This window comes from Lichenostomus cassidix, unplaced genomic scaffold (assembly GCF_008360975.1).
Source record: "Lichenostomus cassidix isolate B80296 unplaced genomic scaffold, HeHo_3.0 HiC_scaffold_852, whole genome shotgun sequence".
In the NCBI taxonomy this organism is placed as follows: Eukaryota; Metazoa; Chordata; class Aves; order Passeriformes; family Meliphagidae; genus Lichenostomus; species Lichenostomus cassidix.
This window is the reverse complement of record NW_028148026.1, coordinates 554,496-572,292: the sequence shown is the minus strand read 5'-3', so window position 1 is coordinate 572,292 and position 17,797 is coordinate 554,496. Positions and strand designations below refer to the sequence as shown.

The window sequence follows — 17,797 nt, the reverse complement described above, 5'->3', positions numbered from 1 at the left end:
AAGGGAAGGGGTCTGGGTGGATGTGGCACTGCGGTGACAGCAGAACCCAGGGCATGGGGTGTGGGGGTTGTCCCCAAACTGTCCTCAGTGGGACATCAGTTCTTGTGAGAAAGTGCTAACAGATGATCCTGAACAGATCTGGAGAGGCTGGGGAACATGTCTGTGTCACAGCTGCCCATGCACCAGATCCATGCGGCGTGGACATCTCAGGGACAGGGACACTGCAACCACCCTGGGCTAGGGGCATGGGGACACTGTGGACTTGGGGACACCACAGATATCCCATGCTGTCACAAGTCACCCCCACCAACCCCATGGCTTATCCACAATGTGTTTGTCTCCTTATCCCTGTCCTCTTATCCCTATCCCCCTGTCCCTGTCATGACAGCTTTCCCACCCCCATTGAGCCTGTCATTATATCCTTGTCCTCAGATCTCAGTCCCCTCATTCCTGTCCTCCCATTTCTGTCCCCACAGACACCCCACCACCAGCGTCCACCCCCACAGACTGGCTCTGGTGGCACTGGGGAACTCAGGGGACCACACAGCCCCCTGTGTCCCCTCCCCACTGCTCTCTGCCTCACCAGGGCTCATCCCTGGGGCATCAGGCCTGTGCCCATGGCACTCACCCCACAGGAGCAGTGCCACCTTCCTGGCCATCCCGGTGTCGCTGGCCATCCAGGCTGACTGTCACACGCTGCTGGGGCCACCTGTCCCCTGGGTGGTGGCTCTTTGGCCAAAGAGGAAGGAAGCGAGGTCACATCACCCACATGTAGGTGGCCCTTGGTGGGGGCAGGGTGGGGACAGGCTGGCGACACAGAGGGACATGGAGGGACTGGGGGGCTCAGGGGATGTGGGGAGCTAAGGATGGATTTCCATAGGAACGGGGAGGAGCAGAAATGGGATCCCTGGGGAATGGGGCTTCTCAGGAAGGGGAGACAAAGGGGATGGGATCTTGGTGAATGGGGTCCCCAAGGGTGAAGGGGAAATGGGATTGGGGTCCCAGGGGTGCTTGGACCCCAGGGATTTGGGGTGATGTGATGTGGGCCCTGCTATGGGGAGTCCTGGGGGACTGTGGAGCCCATGGGATGGGATAAAGGGGAGGGCAATGCTGGGCAATGGAGGTTCTGGGAAATGGGCATGCAGGGATGGGGGTCATCAGGAGGGGGACCTAGAGAATGAGGTCCCATAGTTGGGTTCCCAGGGCAATGGCGCTCCCAGGGATGGGCAGTGGCTGGGTGGGCATGTGGGTCACAGCTCCTGCACTGGGTGCCTCAGATTTCAGGGTGACCCAGACAAAAGCACAGACCCTGATGATGTTCATGGTCTGTGGGGAACACCAGGGGGCTCCCATGGTGCTCTGGGTCTGTGCTTCCCCCACTGGGACTTTTCCCTCTCTTTTTTTTTTTTTTTCCTTTTTTGCTCAACTTTGTAAACATGTCCCCTCCCAGTAAACGGCTCTGGGATCCTAGGGAGCACCTGAGCAGGTAACAGGTTGGGGGAAGCCCGGGGAGGAAGGAAGGCAGTGAGGGGGCTGCAGGGAGGTTTGGAGGGCTGTGGGGGATGGGGGTGTCCGGCTGTGTCCCCAACACTTTCACTTTCTCTTTCCTTCAGCAGACAGAAGAGGCTCTTTACACTGAGAGTCAGACGGGGGGTGGGGTCAGTCCTGGGGGACACATCCAGGGGGATCCTGTCCAGGGAGATCCCTGTTCTGGGTGTCAGGAAAATTAATCCAAAAACACCAGAGCTTTATGCCCAAAAAGGAGACAGAGGAGTTCTGTAACTTTATTCTAATAAAGGGAGATGTCATGGGCATTTCCCATGGGGTCTCTCAAACTGCTAGAGGACGCAGCCTCTTTTTATCCTAATTTCCTGGCCGCATTTCCCTCTCCCTTTCCCCATTGGCTGAGGTACTTGAGTGCTACGGACTTCCTGATACACCTAATGCAAACCCCCTTCTAATGTACATCCCCCTTTCTTCTTTTTCTCATGTCTCTGTTCTTGTCGATAATTAACACAGTCTTGGGCAAGTCAGTCAGTGGAATTCCTATGGAAATCTTTCCCACTGTTTCTTCCATTTCTCAGTATCGGTCTGACCAGCTGTTTGTTTGTAAAGATATTCCCTTATTCCTTTCATGGGGGTGACATGACCTGGGGGAATCCAGTCCAGGGGGTGACACATCCTGGACAGGAGGATCCTGTCCTGGGGGAAGGCAGTTCTGGAAGTGTCCCTGCACCTTCCTGAGGGGGTGGCTGTCCCAGGGGTGGCACAGCCTGGGGACTCCTGTCCATCCAAGTGTGGGGCTCAGCCATGGCACAGCCCCACTGCACAGGGATGGGCATTGGCCAGCCCTGCTCTGGCCAGCCCCAGGGGCAGCCAGCACCTGAGGCTCCCACCTGCCCCCTTGGCCCCCTTTGATTCTCACAGCTTTAGAGCTGCTCAAAGGTGAGAACTGGGTGGGGCAAAAAGGCCTGGCTGTGGTTTGCTCAGCCCTGCAAGAAGCACAGAAACCAACTGGAGCTCAAGCAGTGGCTCTGCAAGGGCCTTTGATGGTTTTCAGAGCAGGGCTGGGTGGAAACCAACCGTGCAGGGGCAGCTGTGAGGGAACCAGTCCGGAAATGCAGCAATTGATCATTTTGTCCCTCTGGCCAAGGGACTGAGAGAGCCCCAGAACTCCTGCAAAGACAACAACAATCTGCTCGACAACCTGACCTGGACCCTCCTCCTTCCTGTCTTGCCATGGGCTGACAGTGGCCGGATGCTCTGCACCCACCAAAGCTGCCCTCTCATTGCCCTGCACAGTCAGACGGGGAGAGAAAATTGAACGAAAGTTTCCTGGGTTGAGATAAGGACCAGGAGGAAAGTGGTGGTTTTGCTTAGCCCAGAATATCAGCAAGGTATCTTTAACATCTAAGAGAAATTTAAACTCCTCAAACACTGTTGTGGTAGGCCTGAAGAAGTGTCTGAGGGGTGGGGAGTGGCACAAAGATGGCTCCTGTGTGTCCTGAGTGAAAGTTCTGGAAATTTTTCACCAAGTCCAGTAGAGCTAATCTCTGATGTCTCTGAAGGTGATGGACATGCTGCTGGCCAAGTTTGGGCCAATTAGAGGTCCTAGTTATGCCTCTGTGAAAACATATTTAAGAAAAAATCAAAACAAAGTAGTCACGCACTTCTTTTTAGCTAGAGGAGGAGGAGGAGGGAAAAATATGTGAAGGGAGAACAACATGGAGACACCAAGGTGAGTGAAGAAGGTGGGGGAGAAGGTGCTCCAGGTGCCAGAGCTGAAAACCCTCTGCTGGCTGTAGTGAAGACCATGGAGGGAGCAGGAGGTCACCCTGCAGCCCATGGAGTCCACAGGGGTGCAGAAATCCACCCACAGCCCACGCCAGAGGAGCAGGTGGATGCCTGGAAGAAGCTGTGATCCAGTGGGAGTCTCATATAGAGAGTTAAAGCTGCAAAGGCCTTGCAAGGGAGAGAATGCCCTTGCTCCTGGCATGGAAGCAGCCTAGCCTTGGCTCAGGAGAGTCTGCACCTTATGGACAAGAGAACTCCTGTTGCAGCAGAATTTGGGCAGGATGTTGTTTGTGAGATTGGACCCATGCCAAAGAAGTTCCCAGAGGACTGTCTCTCGTGGGAGGTACCCCGTGGCTAAGTAGAGGACCCCTCTCCCTGATGGACTGACCAGAGAACAAACCCCTTACCCTGCCCCCTGCCTGAGCTGTTGGCTGGAAAGAGGGAGGGGGGTGAGAGGAGAAATGATGTCATAAGAGGGAGTGGGGTGCATGAACAAATGGTATCTGAAAACTTATTTTTACCTCTAATTTATCCTCCGACTCTGTTAGGTAATTAAATCACTTTGCAACTTTAAGCTTGGAGCCTGTTTGCCCTTTCTCTGTCCATCCCCTCACCAGTGTCCTATCTCAACTCATGAATTTGGTCTCGGTTTAACAGGTTTTTTTTCCTCCCCTCTCCTGCACGTCTGCAACAGGAGGAAGCAGAGGTGTCTGGCATTTAGTCAGGGTCAAACTCCGACAAGGGATCACTCATCAAATCCTCTCACCAGCAAAACAGGCTCGGAATTAGAGATATTCATTGAATTTATTGCTGACACAATCAAAGAAAGATAAGAAGTCAAACCTGTTGGGGAAGATGAAATAGGAAAGCCTCATAGATATGATTACCTTGCAAAAAATGCTGAAAATATGGAAAGTATAAATGAAATTGAGATGAAGACAATGTTTGAGTTGAAGAGTAACTAAGTAACAATAGTATAGCCGACTGAAGGTAATCCCCCTTCTTGATAGAACAATGCCCTCTGCCTAGGCAGGTCCAAAGGTCAGAGCAGACCCTGCCTGCCTGGTAGAGATCCCAAAAAGCAGTTTTTTAAGGTTTAAAATATAACCCCGTATGGTAATGTGATGATTCTTATAGGTTGTATGTAAATGTTGTAGGGTTTGTAGCTTGTCTTAGATTGGTTAAAGAGAATTAGAATATTCAACACAGAAGATGATTTATTGTATTGTAAACAGCAAATTGCTCTCTCTTTGCTCTCTCTTTTTGCCTCTCTCTCTCTTGCTTCTCTGACCTGCTCTGAGCTGCGTCTTGCAGCCTAGCAGGCCTCTCACACCCACACTCTTTCACAATAAACTCTCATGCTCTAAAACTCAGCTTTAGAGATCTTGTTTCTATATTATCCTCATAACCAAATCCCACAGAGTTAAATCCTACACAAACCCTTCAAACCCTTTGTTTCCCACACTTTTTCCAGGGCATCCTGTGAGTTCTGAGAGCTCTTGGGGTCATTGCCGTGGCAAATTGGGACACTCTATCACAGTCGCTTTGGACACATTGCCACTGTCAGTCCCCACAGCCAGTGACAGTCACAGCACGCAGAGCACAATGGCAGCTGCCACCTGAGCCATGTCCCAGCCCAACAGAACAAGAGATCCTGACAGCTCAGGAAGGGCTTGGAGCCACGTCAGAAGGGATTGGCACTGGAGCTCAGCTCTTTCAAATGCCCACACTGCCAGGGATGGGCTAGGTGAGTAAAGGGAAAGTCTCAGCCACACATCCTGGCGCTGATGTGGATTTCCCCATGGACACCATCACTCCAGGAAAGGGAAATGTGCTGTGATCACACAGGGCACAGGCAGGTCAAGCCCCTGTGGGATGGAGGATGAGGGATGAAATCCCAGTCTGGGCAGGCCTGGCAGATTGACTGGATCACACTCCCCAAAGCTGGAGGCACCTGGGGGGAGAAGCAAGCCCTGGATGGCTGGAAAGGCTCCCTGTGCCCCTGGGAACATTGTGCTGGGCCTGGGAAAGGAAGTCTTATGGCAACACAGCCCTGCAGAAAGAATTGAATCCAACATTGGAACTCATTCTCCAAAGAACCTCACAGACACTGGGGACAAAGAACCTGGCCCTGCAGGGATGGATCCCATTCCCTGTGGTTCCCCAGCCTTGGGGAAAGATCCCACACTGGAATGGGCTGTTAAAGGACATGCAGAGAGCAAGGGGTGCTGGGAGCTTCAGCCTTTGGGACACACCTGCAGCAAATGCCCCCTGGTCCCTCAGCACCAGAGGAGCTCCCAGTCGAGCTGGCCCTGCCCAATCTGACCCTGACCAGAGCAAAGCAGGGGATCAAGCAGGGTTTGGAGACAGGGGAGAAGAGAATCCAGAGCCTCCTGAAGGCTGCTTTGGCCATCAAAGCAATGAATGTCCAGGACCCTGCCAGGTTCCTCCTGGCAGGGGAATCATGCTGGGGGCAGCGTCTGGGGTTTGTTCCTTGTCGGGGGCTTTCCCTGGAAATCATTCCTTTTCTGACCCTTCTGATTCTGAATCTTGTTGCTGTTGCTGTTGGTTTTCTTCTGTCATTGCTGTTTGCAGGAAATTGTTCTTCTCTCAGCCCTTTGGGATCTTTGCCTTTTGTGCCTCCACTGGGAGGGTGAGGGGCAGCAGCCCCTGGTTTTTAGTGGCAGCCTGAAATTGGAGAATCTCATTGCTAAAGCCTGAGAGAGCTGAACAAAGAAACACCACTTCTGCCAGTTTAATCTATAGCTGCATTTTGGGCCTAACAGCAGAGCACTGGGTCCTCCAGTTTCTGCCAGTGCTCTCCAGTCCCTCCAGTGTCACTGCATGTTCTCGTAGATGTCACTTGGTTCCCGCGGTCGCCCATGGGTTCCTGGCAGCTCTGCGTAGGTCACCTGGGTTTCCTGGGGGACAGTGGCACAGGGGGGCCCTGCGAGAGACACTGGCTGTAGGATCTGGGTGAGGGGTGACACCAGTGGGTGACATGTCCCTGTGTGTGCCACTCTGATACTCACCCCCCTTTCGCTTGGTGCTCATGACATGGGTGTACAGCACCTCCCCCTCCTCTGGGGGAGCTGGGGGCTCCGGGGGGACCCTGAGGGGATAAAGGGGATGTGTGGGAGGGGATGGGAGGTGATAGGGGTTGGGGTAAAAGGTTCATAATGGCTGGAGCCTCCCACTCACCTGTCCTGGTGCTTCCTGGCAGCTGGAAAGGAAAGAGAGGAGGTTACTGTGGGGTACCCAGGGCCCCTGATCATACACAGAAATCCTGAACCTCCATTGGACCCTCAATTCCCCCCAGAACCCCTGAACAACCCCTGAGCCCACAGAACCCCAAACCCAGCAGGGGGAATTCTCCAAAGCCTCCCAGGATCTCTGAAAGAACCTCCAACATCCCTACACGAGCCTCCAACACCTCACCAAACCTCACAGAACCCCAAAACAAGGTCACTTGGGGCTCAGCTCCTGCCGTCTTAAGTGGGACTTCCCACAGCTCACTGGGATCCCCATTGTCACCCACCCAGGCGGTGCCACCGGTGCCAGGCCATGATGACACCCACGAGCAGGACCAGGAACGACAGGGAACCACTGACTCCTGCGGCCACTGCTGGGGACAGAGAGGGACACATCAGGGTCACCCATCACCCCACAGATGCTGCAATGCCAGTGACATCAGGAGTTCCCCTCCTGTGCCCTGTTCCCTCTGTGTCACTGCCAGGGACAGAGCGGGGACAAACCAGGGTCACCAAAGACCCAGGGGTCTCAGACCCCTACAGGGACCCTGTATGACCCCACCTGTGCCCCAGTGTCCCTGCAGTGTCACCTCCAGGGCCAGCTCTGGGCTGAGAGCCCGGAACACACGGTGCTCATCCAGCTGGTTGGTGGCCACGCACTGGTAGGTGCCAGAATGTCCCACACCGATGTCCCCAAGCTCCAGGAGGGGACCCTGGGCCACCTCCTTCCCGTTGTACAGCCAGGTGAAGGTGACAGGTGCTGAGCCCACCTGCACCGAGCAGCTCAGGTTCACGGGGTCACCTGTGTGCACCTGGAGTGCCGGGGGGCCAGGGGTGATGGTGGCATTGGCCACGGGCACTGTGGGGACAGAGACGGGGCTGAGGCTGGGGGAGGGGCTGGAACACGGTGTGGGTTGACAGGGATGGTGGGGTGACAATATCATGGGTGGAGTCACCCCCAGCCCGAGGGTCCCACTCACCCAGAACAGTGACATTTAGTGTGGGGCTCTCAGCCACGCTTTTCCCATCACTGGCCCGGCACTGGTAGTGGCCGCTGTCATTGTCCCCAACGTTGTGCAGCTCCAGGTGGGGGCCAGTGCCCAGAGGTGTGGCCAAGCCTTCCCGGTGCCAGGAGAAGGACAGGGGACCTCTCCCTGTGGCCACCGTGCAGCTCAGCATCAGGCTGTCACCCAGTGCCACCTGTCCACCGGGGGGCTGCACTGACAGGGACACCTTCAAGAGTGAGACCCCTGTGGGGGGAGATGGGTGGGTTGGGGGTCCTGGGTAGGGGTGGGAGACACAGGGAACAGTGAGGGACCAAGGGAGGTAGGGAAGGTCAGAGAGGAGTGAGGGTACCACATTGATAAAGAAGGGAGCCAAGAGATTGTTGAGCAGTTTGGAAAGGAGAGGAAGGGAACCCAGGGAGGGATGGAGGATTCATGGAGGGGAGACCTGGAGATGGATGTGGGGGACACCAGTGAAAGATGTGGAGAACCAGATGGGGATGGTGGGATGTGGTGACCATGGAGGAATCTCAGAGAGAAGTGGGAGGACCCAGGGGGGAATGCAGGGACCTGGGACAATGATGGGAGGACATTGGGTGACACCTGGGAAAGGATGAAGGGACCCGGGCAGTGATAGGGAGAGCCCAGTGAGGAATAGGGAGATGCAATGCAAGGGTGTCTGGTAGGAATGGGGGTACTCAGACAGGGCTGGGGTACCCGGGGAGGCTGTGGGGGTTGCCGTGCCCATCCCCGCACTCACTGCGCACCGTGACGCGGAGCCGGGCGCTGCTCTTCCGCACGGCCCCCCCCTCGGAGCGCACCTCGCAGCTGTAACTGCCCGAGTGGGAGACCCCCACGGCGGGCAGCAGGAGCTGCGGGGACCCCTGCGGGCCCCCCAGCAACTGCCCGTCCCGGTAGAAGAGGTGCAGGAGGGGGGCTCGGGGCCGCAGGGGGCTGGGGGTGCTGAGGCAGCTGAGATTCAGGGGGGACCCCTCGGTGGGCTCAGGGGGACCCTCCAGCTCCAGCACCGGCACCGAGAAGAGCTCTGGGAAGGAGACAAAAGTGGGTGTTTTGTGACTCCAAGTCTTCTGGGAAGTGGCTGTGGGCGTGTTTGGGTATCAGGGTCCCAGCTGTGGGGTGCTCACCATGCACTGTCACTGTCACTGGCGCTGACTTCTCGAACGCTGACTGTTTGGAGCCCACCTTGGCCGTGCAGTGGTAGCGGCCGCTGTGTTGCAGCTGCAGGGGGGACAGGGACAGCTTGGTCCCACCATGGGACCCCCACAATTCCTTCTTCTCACGGTAAAATCGCACCTCAGAGACCAGGTTGTCCTGCCAGCCCCGGCAGCGCAGTGTCACCGTGTCCCCCTCCAGCAGTGTCCCTGCTGACATCTGCAGCACCAGCCGGTCTGTGGGACAGCAGAGTCCCCATGGCACTGAGGGGTTCTGAGCTGCAGTGTGCCCAGGGACCCAGGGGACACCAGGGGAAATCCCATGGCACCTGGATGCACCAGGGCTGTCCCATCACAATGAGATGCACTGGTGTGCACTGGGATGAACTCGGATGAACTGGAATGTCACCATGAGCAGAAGACAGGCTTTCATCACATGAGGAGTGTGTGACCACCCACGGAGTGCAGCCCACCCAGACCCCATCCCCACTCACCATCTAAGATGCTCACAGGGTTGCTGACCCCGGTGCCAGGTCTCTCACACTTGTAGGTGCCACTCTGGGTGACAAGGAAACGGTCAGTTTTCTTCTGCTCCCAGTTCCGCCTATTCTTGTACCAGGTGATGGCACCAGGAGTCCCCGAGCCCTGGCAGGTCAGTGTCACTCGGTCCCACAGCACTGCCGGCGTCCAGGGGGGATCCACGAGGAGCTGGGTGGTCTGGGCACCTGTGGGTGACAGGGGACACCAGCCTGCCAGGGCCACTGTGGGGCTGGGGACAGCAGGGCAGGGACATGGCATCCCCTGAGGACTCACCAGTGAGGCTGAGGGTCTGGGCTGGAAGGGAGAAGGGAGAGGATCTGGGTGGGGGTGGCACTGTGGGGACAGCAGCCCCTGGGGGATGCTAGTGGGGGCTGTCCCCAAACTGTCCCTGTTCAAACACCCATGGGGCATAGACATCTCAGGGACAGAGAGAGACATCACAGCCACCCTGGGTTGAGGCAGGACATGGGGACACTGTGGACACTCTGGGCATGGCGACTCTATAGACATCCCATGCTGGCAGAGATCACCCTCATCAGCCCCACAGCATCTCCTCCACAATGCCCATCTGCATGGTGCTTGTCCCCTTGTCCCCCTGTCCCCCTGTCCTCCTGTCCCCCTGTCCCTGAGCCCACAGCTGATGCTGCACCAAGGTGCCTACTGCCATATACTTGTCCCCCTATCCCTATTCCCCATTTCTGTCCCCCCATTCCTATCCCCCTGTTCCTGTCCCCACAGCCACCCCATGATCCCCGTCACACCATGGTGCAGCACTGCTTGCTTTGGGGAACTCAGAGGACCCCACAGCCCCCCTGTGCCCCCTCCCCACCGCTCTCTGCCTCACCAGGACCCATCCCTGTGCATCAGGCCTGTGCCCAGGGCACTCACCCCACAGGAGCAGTGCCACCTTCCCGGCCATCCCGGTGTCCCCGGCCATCCAGGCTGGCTGTCACACGCTGCTGTCCCCTGGGTGGTGACTCTTCGGATGAAGGGGAAGGAAGCGATTTCACATTTCGTCCCCACGTGTAGGTGGCCCTTGCTGGGGGCAGGGTGGTGACAGGCTGGGGGCAGGCTGGGGACCTGGTGGGACCTGGTGGAAACTAAGGGCCCAGGATTGGGGGGATCAGGAGATGCGGTGAGCCTGGGTTTGTGTCCAGGGGAAACTGGGGGCAGGAATGAGGTCCTGGGAAGGTCCCAGGATTTCCTGGGAGGGGAGTTCCTGGGAATGGAGGTCCAGAGGAATGGGAGTCCTGAGGAGGGGGAGTCACAGGGGATGGGTTGCCTGGGAATGGGGGTCCAAATGTGTAGGGGTCCCTGGGGAAAGCAGGCTCCAGGGAACTCAGGTCATGGGATGGAGGTCCCAGGGATGGGGGTGGTGGGGGAATGGAGGTCCCCGTGGGAATGGATCAAAGGAAGGTCCTGGGAAATGGAGACCCTGGGCAGTGGGAGCCCTGGAATGGTGGTCCCAGGGATGGAGGGACCAAGGCAATGGGGATCCCATGGTTGTGTTCCCAGGACAATGGAGGTTCCAGGGCAGTGGCTGGGTGAGCACATGGGTCACAGCTCCTTCACTGGCTGCCTCAGATTTTGTGGTGACACAGAATCCAGCACAGCCCCCGGGGTGCTCATAGATTGAGGGGACACCACAGGGCAGTCCCAGGGGGCTTTGGTTCTTTGCCCCAATCTCCCAGGGTCTTTTTCCTCTATTTCTATATATTCTTTATTTGCCTCACTTTCACACACACTGCCCCTGCATTTCCTGACTCCCCAGTCCTGGGGAGCACCTGAGCAGGTAACAGGTGGAAAATGGGGGTGCAGGGGCTGCAGGGAAGGGGTGGGGGGGCTGTGGGGGATGGGGGTATCCAGCTGTGCCTCCAACACTTTCACTTTCTCTTTCCTGCAGCAGAAGGAAGTGGCTGTTTGTGCTGAGAATCAGACGGGGGGGGCAGGTTCTGTCCAGGGGGACACATCCAGGGGGGTCCTGTCCGGGGTGTCCCTGTTCTGGGGGCGACATGTCCAGGGAGGGTCCTGTCCCAGGGGTGACACATCCCGGCTGGGGGGATCCTCGCCTGGGGGTTGGCGGTTCTGGAGGGAACCTGGACACATCCTAGATGGGATGGAAAACTGCAGATTCTTCCCCCTGGAAATGCCTGGCTTGGCCTCAAATTGCTGATGCAGGGATCAAACTTCCCAAATCTGGAGGGGTTGAAGCTGTTGGGAGCTGCCCTATTCCTCTCCTGCTCTCCATCATCCTCTCTATGGGTTTCTGTCCTGGGGGTTTGGACAAGTTGGGTTTATTGGGTTTTGGGAGAAAACCTGTTCCAGTCTTCTCCAACATTGCTGTTCACCAGGAGGATCTGAGCCGGGAAGAGCAGCTTGGGAATGCAGCCCCAGGCAGGAAGGAGCTCCCAAACTCCTCCTCCTTGCAGCCAGTGCCCATCCAAGTGTAGAGCTCAGCCATGGCACAGCCCCACTGCACAGGGATGGGCATTGGCCAGCCCTGCTCTGGCCAGCCCCAGGGGCAGCCAGCACCTGAGGCTCCCACCTGCCCCCTTGGCCCCCTTTGATTCTCACAGCTTTAGAGCTGCTCAAAGGTGAGAATTGTGTGGGGGAAAAAGACCTAGCTGTGGTTTGCTCAGCCCTGCAAGAAGCACAGAAACCAACTGGAGCTCAAGCAGTGGCTCTGCGAGGGCCTTTGATGGTTTTCAGAGCAGGGCTGGGTGGAAACCAACAGTGCAGGGGCAGCTGGGAGGGAACCAGTCAAGAAATACAGCAATTGATCATTTTATCCCTCTGGCCAAGGGACTGAGAGAGCCTCAGAACTCCTGCAAAGACAACAACAATCTGCTCAACAAGGTGACCTGGAGCCTTCTCCTTCCTGGCTCAAACCTGCAGCACTTTGGAAGCTCCCAGAAAGAATGTTTGGGTTCTGGCTGTGGCCACCAGATGAGAGGGAAAAGTGTGGAAATACCCAGCAGCGGCTCTGCCCCGCGGCAGTGCTGGGGCTGGGGGTGATCCCGGCTGGATGGCCACAGTGGCTCCGGACACGCTGTCCCAGCCGCTCCGGACACATGGCCACCGTCGCTGCCGCAGCCCGGGACAGTCGCGCCACTCGCAGCGCCATGGCAGCGCCACCTGCCCCGGTGACCGAGCCCAGCACTCCGCTCCCGCAGGCCCGGCGGCTCCTGCCGGGCTCCCTGCTCTCCCCCAGCCTCCCGCTCCCTCCCTCCCGGCGCCCCCCGCCCGCCCCAGGGCTGAGCCCGGCCGAGGCTCCGCAGCAGCTGCGGGGCTCAGAGCCGCTCGGGGAGCGCCGGCTGCGGGGCTTTGGGCACCGGGGGGCACCGGGCAGGGCTGCGGCGGGGCTGGGCTGGGCTCGGGGGACACCTCAGGCTGCCCCCGGCTCCATCCCGGGGCTCTCGGGGCTCTCGGGGCGGCTGCGAGGAAACCAGTCCAGAAATGCCCCGGTTGATCATTTTGTCACCCTCCCCAAGGGACTGAGAGAGCCCCAGAAATCCTGCAAATCCCACAAGGATCTGCTCAACCTCCTGACCTGGACCCTCCTCCTTCCCGAGCTGAACAGACAGAGCTGAACAAACAAACCCCATTTCTCCCGCTTTAATAAAAAAACAGCGTTTTGGGTCCAATAAAAGGAAAAGGGTCCTGTGCCCCCTGGGGCTGGGAGGGTGAATGGGGAGTCATGGCCGGAGACCCCCTCGCCTGTCCTGAGGCTTCCTGGCTCCTGCAAGGAAAAGGGGAGGAGGTGACTGTGAGGTCCCCGAGACCCCTGAACATTCCTGGGTCCTCGGGAACTCCAACCACCCACGGGACCCCCAAATCCCCTCAGGAACACCAAATCCCCACTGCAGCCCAGATTCCCACCGAACACTGTTTCCCCCCTGGATGCCAGGAACACTGGAACCCCATGAATTTCTGCACCACCGCAGTGTTCCCAACACCCCCAATGCCCCCAACATTCTGAGCCTCAAGCCCTGAAGGGAGGGGCAGGGAGGGGCAGCCACGAAACTCCCACAGGACCCATGAAAGAACCCCCAGCATCCCTGCACGAACCTCCAAGAGCTCCCTAAACCCCCCAGGATCTCCCAAGTGCCACCCCAATGTCCCTCAAATGCCACCCCTGGAGCACAACCAAGACCCATCAAATTCCCCCCAGCCCCCCCATGGACCCTGAGCCAAGGTCACTGGGGGCTCTGTTTCCCCCAGCTCAGGAGCTCTGGGTGCTGCCCCGTCTCTCCCCACACTCTGGGGGTCCCCTCACTCCAGGACCCCCAACCTCCCCACTGTCACCCACCTGGGCGGTGCCACCAGTGACAGCCCCCGATGACAGCCAGGAGTAGAACCAGGAACAGGAGGGTCCTGCCGACGTTCACAGCCACTGCTGGGGGACAGATGGGTCATGAGGGTCACTACTCACTTCAGGAGTGACCCCATACACCCCCACACCCCCCGGTGACCCCGTATGACCCCACCTGTGCCCCACCTGTGCCCCAGTGTCCCCGTGGTGTCACCTCCAGGGCCAGCTCTGGGCTGAGCGCCCGGAACACACGGTGCTCATCTAGCTGGTTGGTGGCCACGCAATGGTAGGTGCCAGAATGTCCCACATCGATGTCCCCAAGCTCCAGAAGGGGACCCTGGGCCACCTCCTGCCCATCGTGCAGCCAGGTGAAGGTGACAGGTGCTGAGCCCACCTGCACCGAGCAGCGCAGGGTCACAGGGTCACCTGTGCGCACCTGGAGTGCCGGGGGGCCAGGGGTGATGGTGGCATTGGCCACGGGCACTGCGGGGACAGAGACGGGGCTGAGGGTGGGGGAGGGGCTGGCATTAGGTGTGGGTTGACAGGGGTGGAGGGAATGATGATGCCGCGTTTGGGATCACACCAAGCCTGAGGGTCCTGCTCACCCAGGACAGTGACATTCAGTGTGAGGCTTTCAGCCACACTGTCCCCGTCACTGGCCTGGCACTGGTAGTGGCCGCTGTCACTGTCCCCAACGTGACGAAGCTCCAGGTGGGGGCCAGTGCCCAGCGGTGTCCCCGAGCCCCCTGGTGCCAGGAGAAGGACAGGGAACCTGTCCCCGCAGCCACCGTGCAGCTCAGCACCAGGCTGTCACCCAGTGCCACCTGTCCCCCGGGAGGCTGCACCGACAGGGACACCCCTGATACTGGGATCCCTGTGAGAGGGGGACACCAGGGGACAGTGAGGGTCATGGGGAGGTTCAGAGCGGGGTGGGGGACCCCAGTTTGTAAGAGGGGGCTCAGAGATTCGGGAAGGCTTGGAAGGGGACTGCAGGTAGAGATGGCAGATTCAGGGAGGGGAAACGGGGAGAGGGATGGGGGGAACCCAGAGAGGGCTGTGGGGACCCAGACAGTGACAGGAGGACCAGGGGACCATGGGGGGGACATCAGGGAAGGGTGGGTGGACCCAGAAAGGGGTGAGGTGACTCGGTGAAGGATGAGGGAATCTGAGAGGGATGCAGAAGAGATGAATGGACCCAGGAAGTGATGGGGGTACCCAGGCAGGGCACCGTGGGAGGAATGACGGGGCAAAGGGCAGTGATGTGGGGACCCGGAAAAGGTGTCTGGGGAGATGGGACACGCCAGGCAGAGCTGGGGTACCCGGGGAGGCTGTGGGGGTTGCCGTGCCCATCCCCGCACTCACTGCGCACCGTGACGCGGAGCCGGGCGCTGCTCTTCCGCACGGCCCCCCCTCGGAGCGCACCTCGCAGCTGTAACTGCCCGAGTGGGAGACCCCCACGGCGGGCAGCAGGAGCTGCGGGGACCCCTGCGGGCCCCCCAGCAACTGCCCGTCCCGGTAGAAGAGGTGCAGGAGGGGGGCTCGGGGCCGCAGGGGGCTGGGGGTGCTGAGGCAGCTGAGAGTCAGGGGGGACCCCTCGGTGGGCTCGGGGGGACCCTCCAGCTCCAGCACAGGCACCGGGAAGAGCTCTGGGGGGGAAATGGAGGTGGGGATGGTGACTCTGAATACCTGGGGAGGGGCTGTGGGGTTGTGTGGATATCGGGCTTTCAGGGTGCTCACCGTGCACTGTCACTGTCACTGGCGGTGACTTCACCCATGGCGAGAGCTCGGAGTCCACCCAGCCCCCGCAGCAGTATTGGCCACTGTGGTTCAGCTGCAGGGGGGACAGAGACAGCTCGGTCCCATCGAGGGGCCTCCCCACCTCCTTGTCCCCAAGGTAGAAGCGCAGCCCAGTGACCGATTTGTCCCGCCAGCTCCGGCAGCGCAGTGTCACCGTGTCCCCCTCCAGCAGCGCCCGCGCTGGCACCTGCAGTACCAACCGCTCTGTGGGACAGGGGTGACCTGTCACACCGGGCAGTTCCAGATGGCACTAAGACACACCCATTGGGTCACACACAGGCGTCCACTGTTCCAATAAGAGGTCCCCTCGCACTGGGATGCTCTGGGATGTCTCCGTGTGCAGGGGACAGGCTCTCATGACACGAGGGAGGTGACCAAGAAAGTAGAGCTCACCCAGAGCCCTCGGGGTCCCCGCGGGTGCCAGGCTGGGGACACAAACACCCCCTCACCGTTTGCGATGGTCATGGGGGGACTGAGCCCAGTGCCAGGTCTGTCACACTTGTAGGTTCCTTTCTCTGTCACAACGAACTGATCCCATTCCTCCTTCCCCCAGCGCTGCCCATCCTTGTACCAGGTGGTGGCATTGGGTGTCCCTGAGCCCTGTCAGGTCAGTGTCACTCGGTCCCACAGCACGGCCGGTGTCCAGGGAGGCTGCACAAGAAGCTGTGTCGTCTGGGCACCTGCGGGTGACAGGGGACACCAGCCTGCCAGGGCCACCGTGGGGCTGGGGACAGTCAGGCAGGGACATGGCATCCCCCCAAGGACTCACCAGCAAGGCTGAGGGTTTGGGCTGGAAGAGAGAAGGGATAGGGTTGGGTGGGTTGACTCCACATGGACCATGGTACCAGGAGCGGGTGCTGTCCCCAAATTGTCCTTGTGGGGACACCAGTGTGGCACAGACCTCTCAGGAACAGGGGCACCTCAGGCACCCTGGGCTGATTCAGGACACGGGGACACATCCCAGGCATGGGGACTCTATGACCACCCCGTGCAGGCACAAGTCATCTCCACCAGCTCCACAGCCCCTATCCCCATGGCCACATCCCATAGCCCTGTGCCCATGATCTCATTCCAATGGCTCCTGTCCCTATGGCCACATCTGCATAGTGCTTGTCCCCTTGTCCCTGTCCCTGCATCACAGTTCCCTGATATGTGTCCCCACAGCTGTCCCAGTCCCATGGTCCCTCTCCCCACATTCCTGTTCTCTGTTCCTGTCCCCTCATTCCTGTCCCCCCATTCCTGTACCTCCTATCCTGTCCACTATCCCACGACCATGGTCACATACCATGGCCACCATGGACTGGCTCTGCTGGCACTGGGGACCTCAGGGGACCCCACAGCCCCCTGTGCCCCTTCCGCACTGCTCTCTGCCTCACCAGGGTCATCCCTGGGCCATCAGTCCCATGCCCAGGGCACTCACCCCACAGGAGCAGTGCCACCTTCCTTGCCATTCCCGTGTCCCCAGCCACCCGAGCTGGTGGTCACATGCTGCTGGGGCCTTCTGTCCCCCGGGTAGTGAGAAGCAAACAATCTCACGTTTCGTCCCCACATGTTGGTCACCCTTGATGGGGGCAGGGTGGGGACAGGATGCGGGCAGGATGGGGTCAATGTGCAGACATGCTGAGGACATGGTGGGGACATGGTGGGGACAAGGTGTGCCCAGAAATTGGAGCCTGAGGGTGTGTTGGGATCCAAGGATGGGTGTCCAGGGAAATGGGGTTCAGTGGGAAGGAAGGAATCACATGGGATGGGGCCCTGTGTTGGGGGGCCCAGGGATGGGAGTTTCCAGGGGAACATGAGCTCCCAGGATTTGGGATCATGGCATGGGGGCCTGCATGGCATGGGGGTGTCAGGGGAAAGGGGTGCCCCATGGAAATGGGGGCCCTGGGGGTAGGGGGGTCCCAGAGAGGGGGGATGTAAAGAATGGGGAGCCATCATTGGGCTCCACGGCGAATCAAGGTACCAGGGATGGGCAGTGGCTGGGTGGGCACCTGCCCACCAGGTCTCGGCTCCTTCACTGAGCGCCTCAGATTTTGGAGTGACCTACAGGTCAGCATACTCCCCATGGGGTGTTCATGGTTTGGGGAGGCACCACAGGGCAGGACTCCAGGGCTGTGCCCCCATTCCATGCTTTTTCCTCTCTTCATTTCTATTTCTTTCCTTATTTCCCTCACTTTCACATCCTGTCCCCTCCACTTCGTGGCTCAGCGATCCTGGAGAGCTCCTGAGCAGGGAACAGGTCCTGAGGCTCCCACCTGCCCCATTTCATTCTCACAGCTTTAGAGCTGCTCAAAGGTGTGAATTGTGTGGGGGAAAAAGGCCTGGCTGTGGTTTGCTCAGCCCTGCAAGAAGCACAAAAACCAACTGGAGCTCAAGCAGTGGCTCTGTGAGGGCCTTTGATGGTTTTCAGAGCAGGGCTGGGTGGAA

The 17,797-nt window shown here is 58.9% G+C and overlaps 2 protein-coding genes and 1 long non-coding RNA gene across 3 annotated transcripts in view; all 3 read right to left on the bottom strand.

The window, feature by feature from the left end:
- The window catches only part of LOC146420323 (low affinity immunoglobulin gamma Fc region receptor III-like), a 123,413-nt gene that overhangs the window by 51,924 nt on the left and 53,692 nt on the right, over window positions 1-17,797 (bottom strand). The window contains exon 6 of the mRNA XM_085048402.1: window positions 6,496-6,517. Coding sequence (XP_084904528.1) covers window positions 6,496-6,517 — 22 coding nt within the window. The remainder of the gene's footprint in view (window positions 1-6,495; window positions 6,518-17,797) is intronic.
- Window positions 6,825-15,835, bottom strand: LOC146420329 (Fc receptor-like protein 6). The gene is made up of 5 exons (XM_085048362.1): window positions 15,820-15,835; window positions 14,936-15,574; window positions 14,346-14,447; window positions 7,358-7,693; window positions 6,825-6,919 (listed from the first exon to the last, which is right to left on the bottom strand). Exons 1-5 carry the CDS (start codon window positions 15,833-15,835, stop codon window positions 6,825-6,827), a joined length of 1,188 nt encoding a protein of 395 aa, XP_084904488.1.
- On the bottom strand, window positions 12,870-14,073 carry LOC146420330 (uncharacterized). The gene is made up of 3 exons (XR_014849210.1): window positions 13,760-14,073; window positions 13,571-13,654; window positions 12,870-13,000 (listed from the first exon to the last, which is right to left on the bottom strand). It is a non-coding gene; the product is annotated as an uncharacterized LOC146420330 (long non-coding RNA).

What these genes read in the sequence shown, in the direction of transcription:
- LOC146420329 (XM_085048362.1), bottom strand. An exon ending in GCTCCGCGTCACGGTGCGCA is followed by an intron (nt 14,448 to 14,935) that starts GTGAGTGCGGGG and finishes CCCCTCTCACAG; the next exon opens with GGATCCCAGTATCAGGGGTG. An exon ending in CTGGCCCCCCGGCACTCCAG is followed by an intron (nt 6,920 to 7,357) that starts GTGCACACAGGT and finishes CTCTGTCCCCAG; the next exon opens with CAGTGGCCGCAGGAGTCAGT.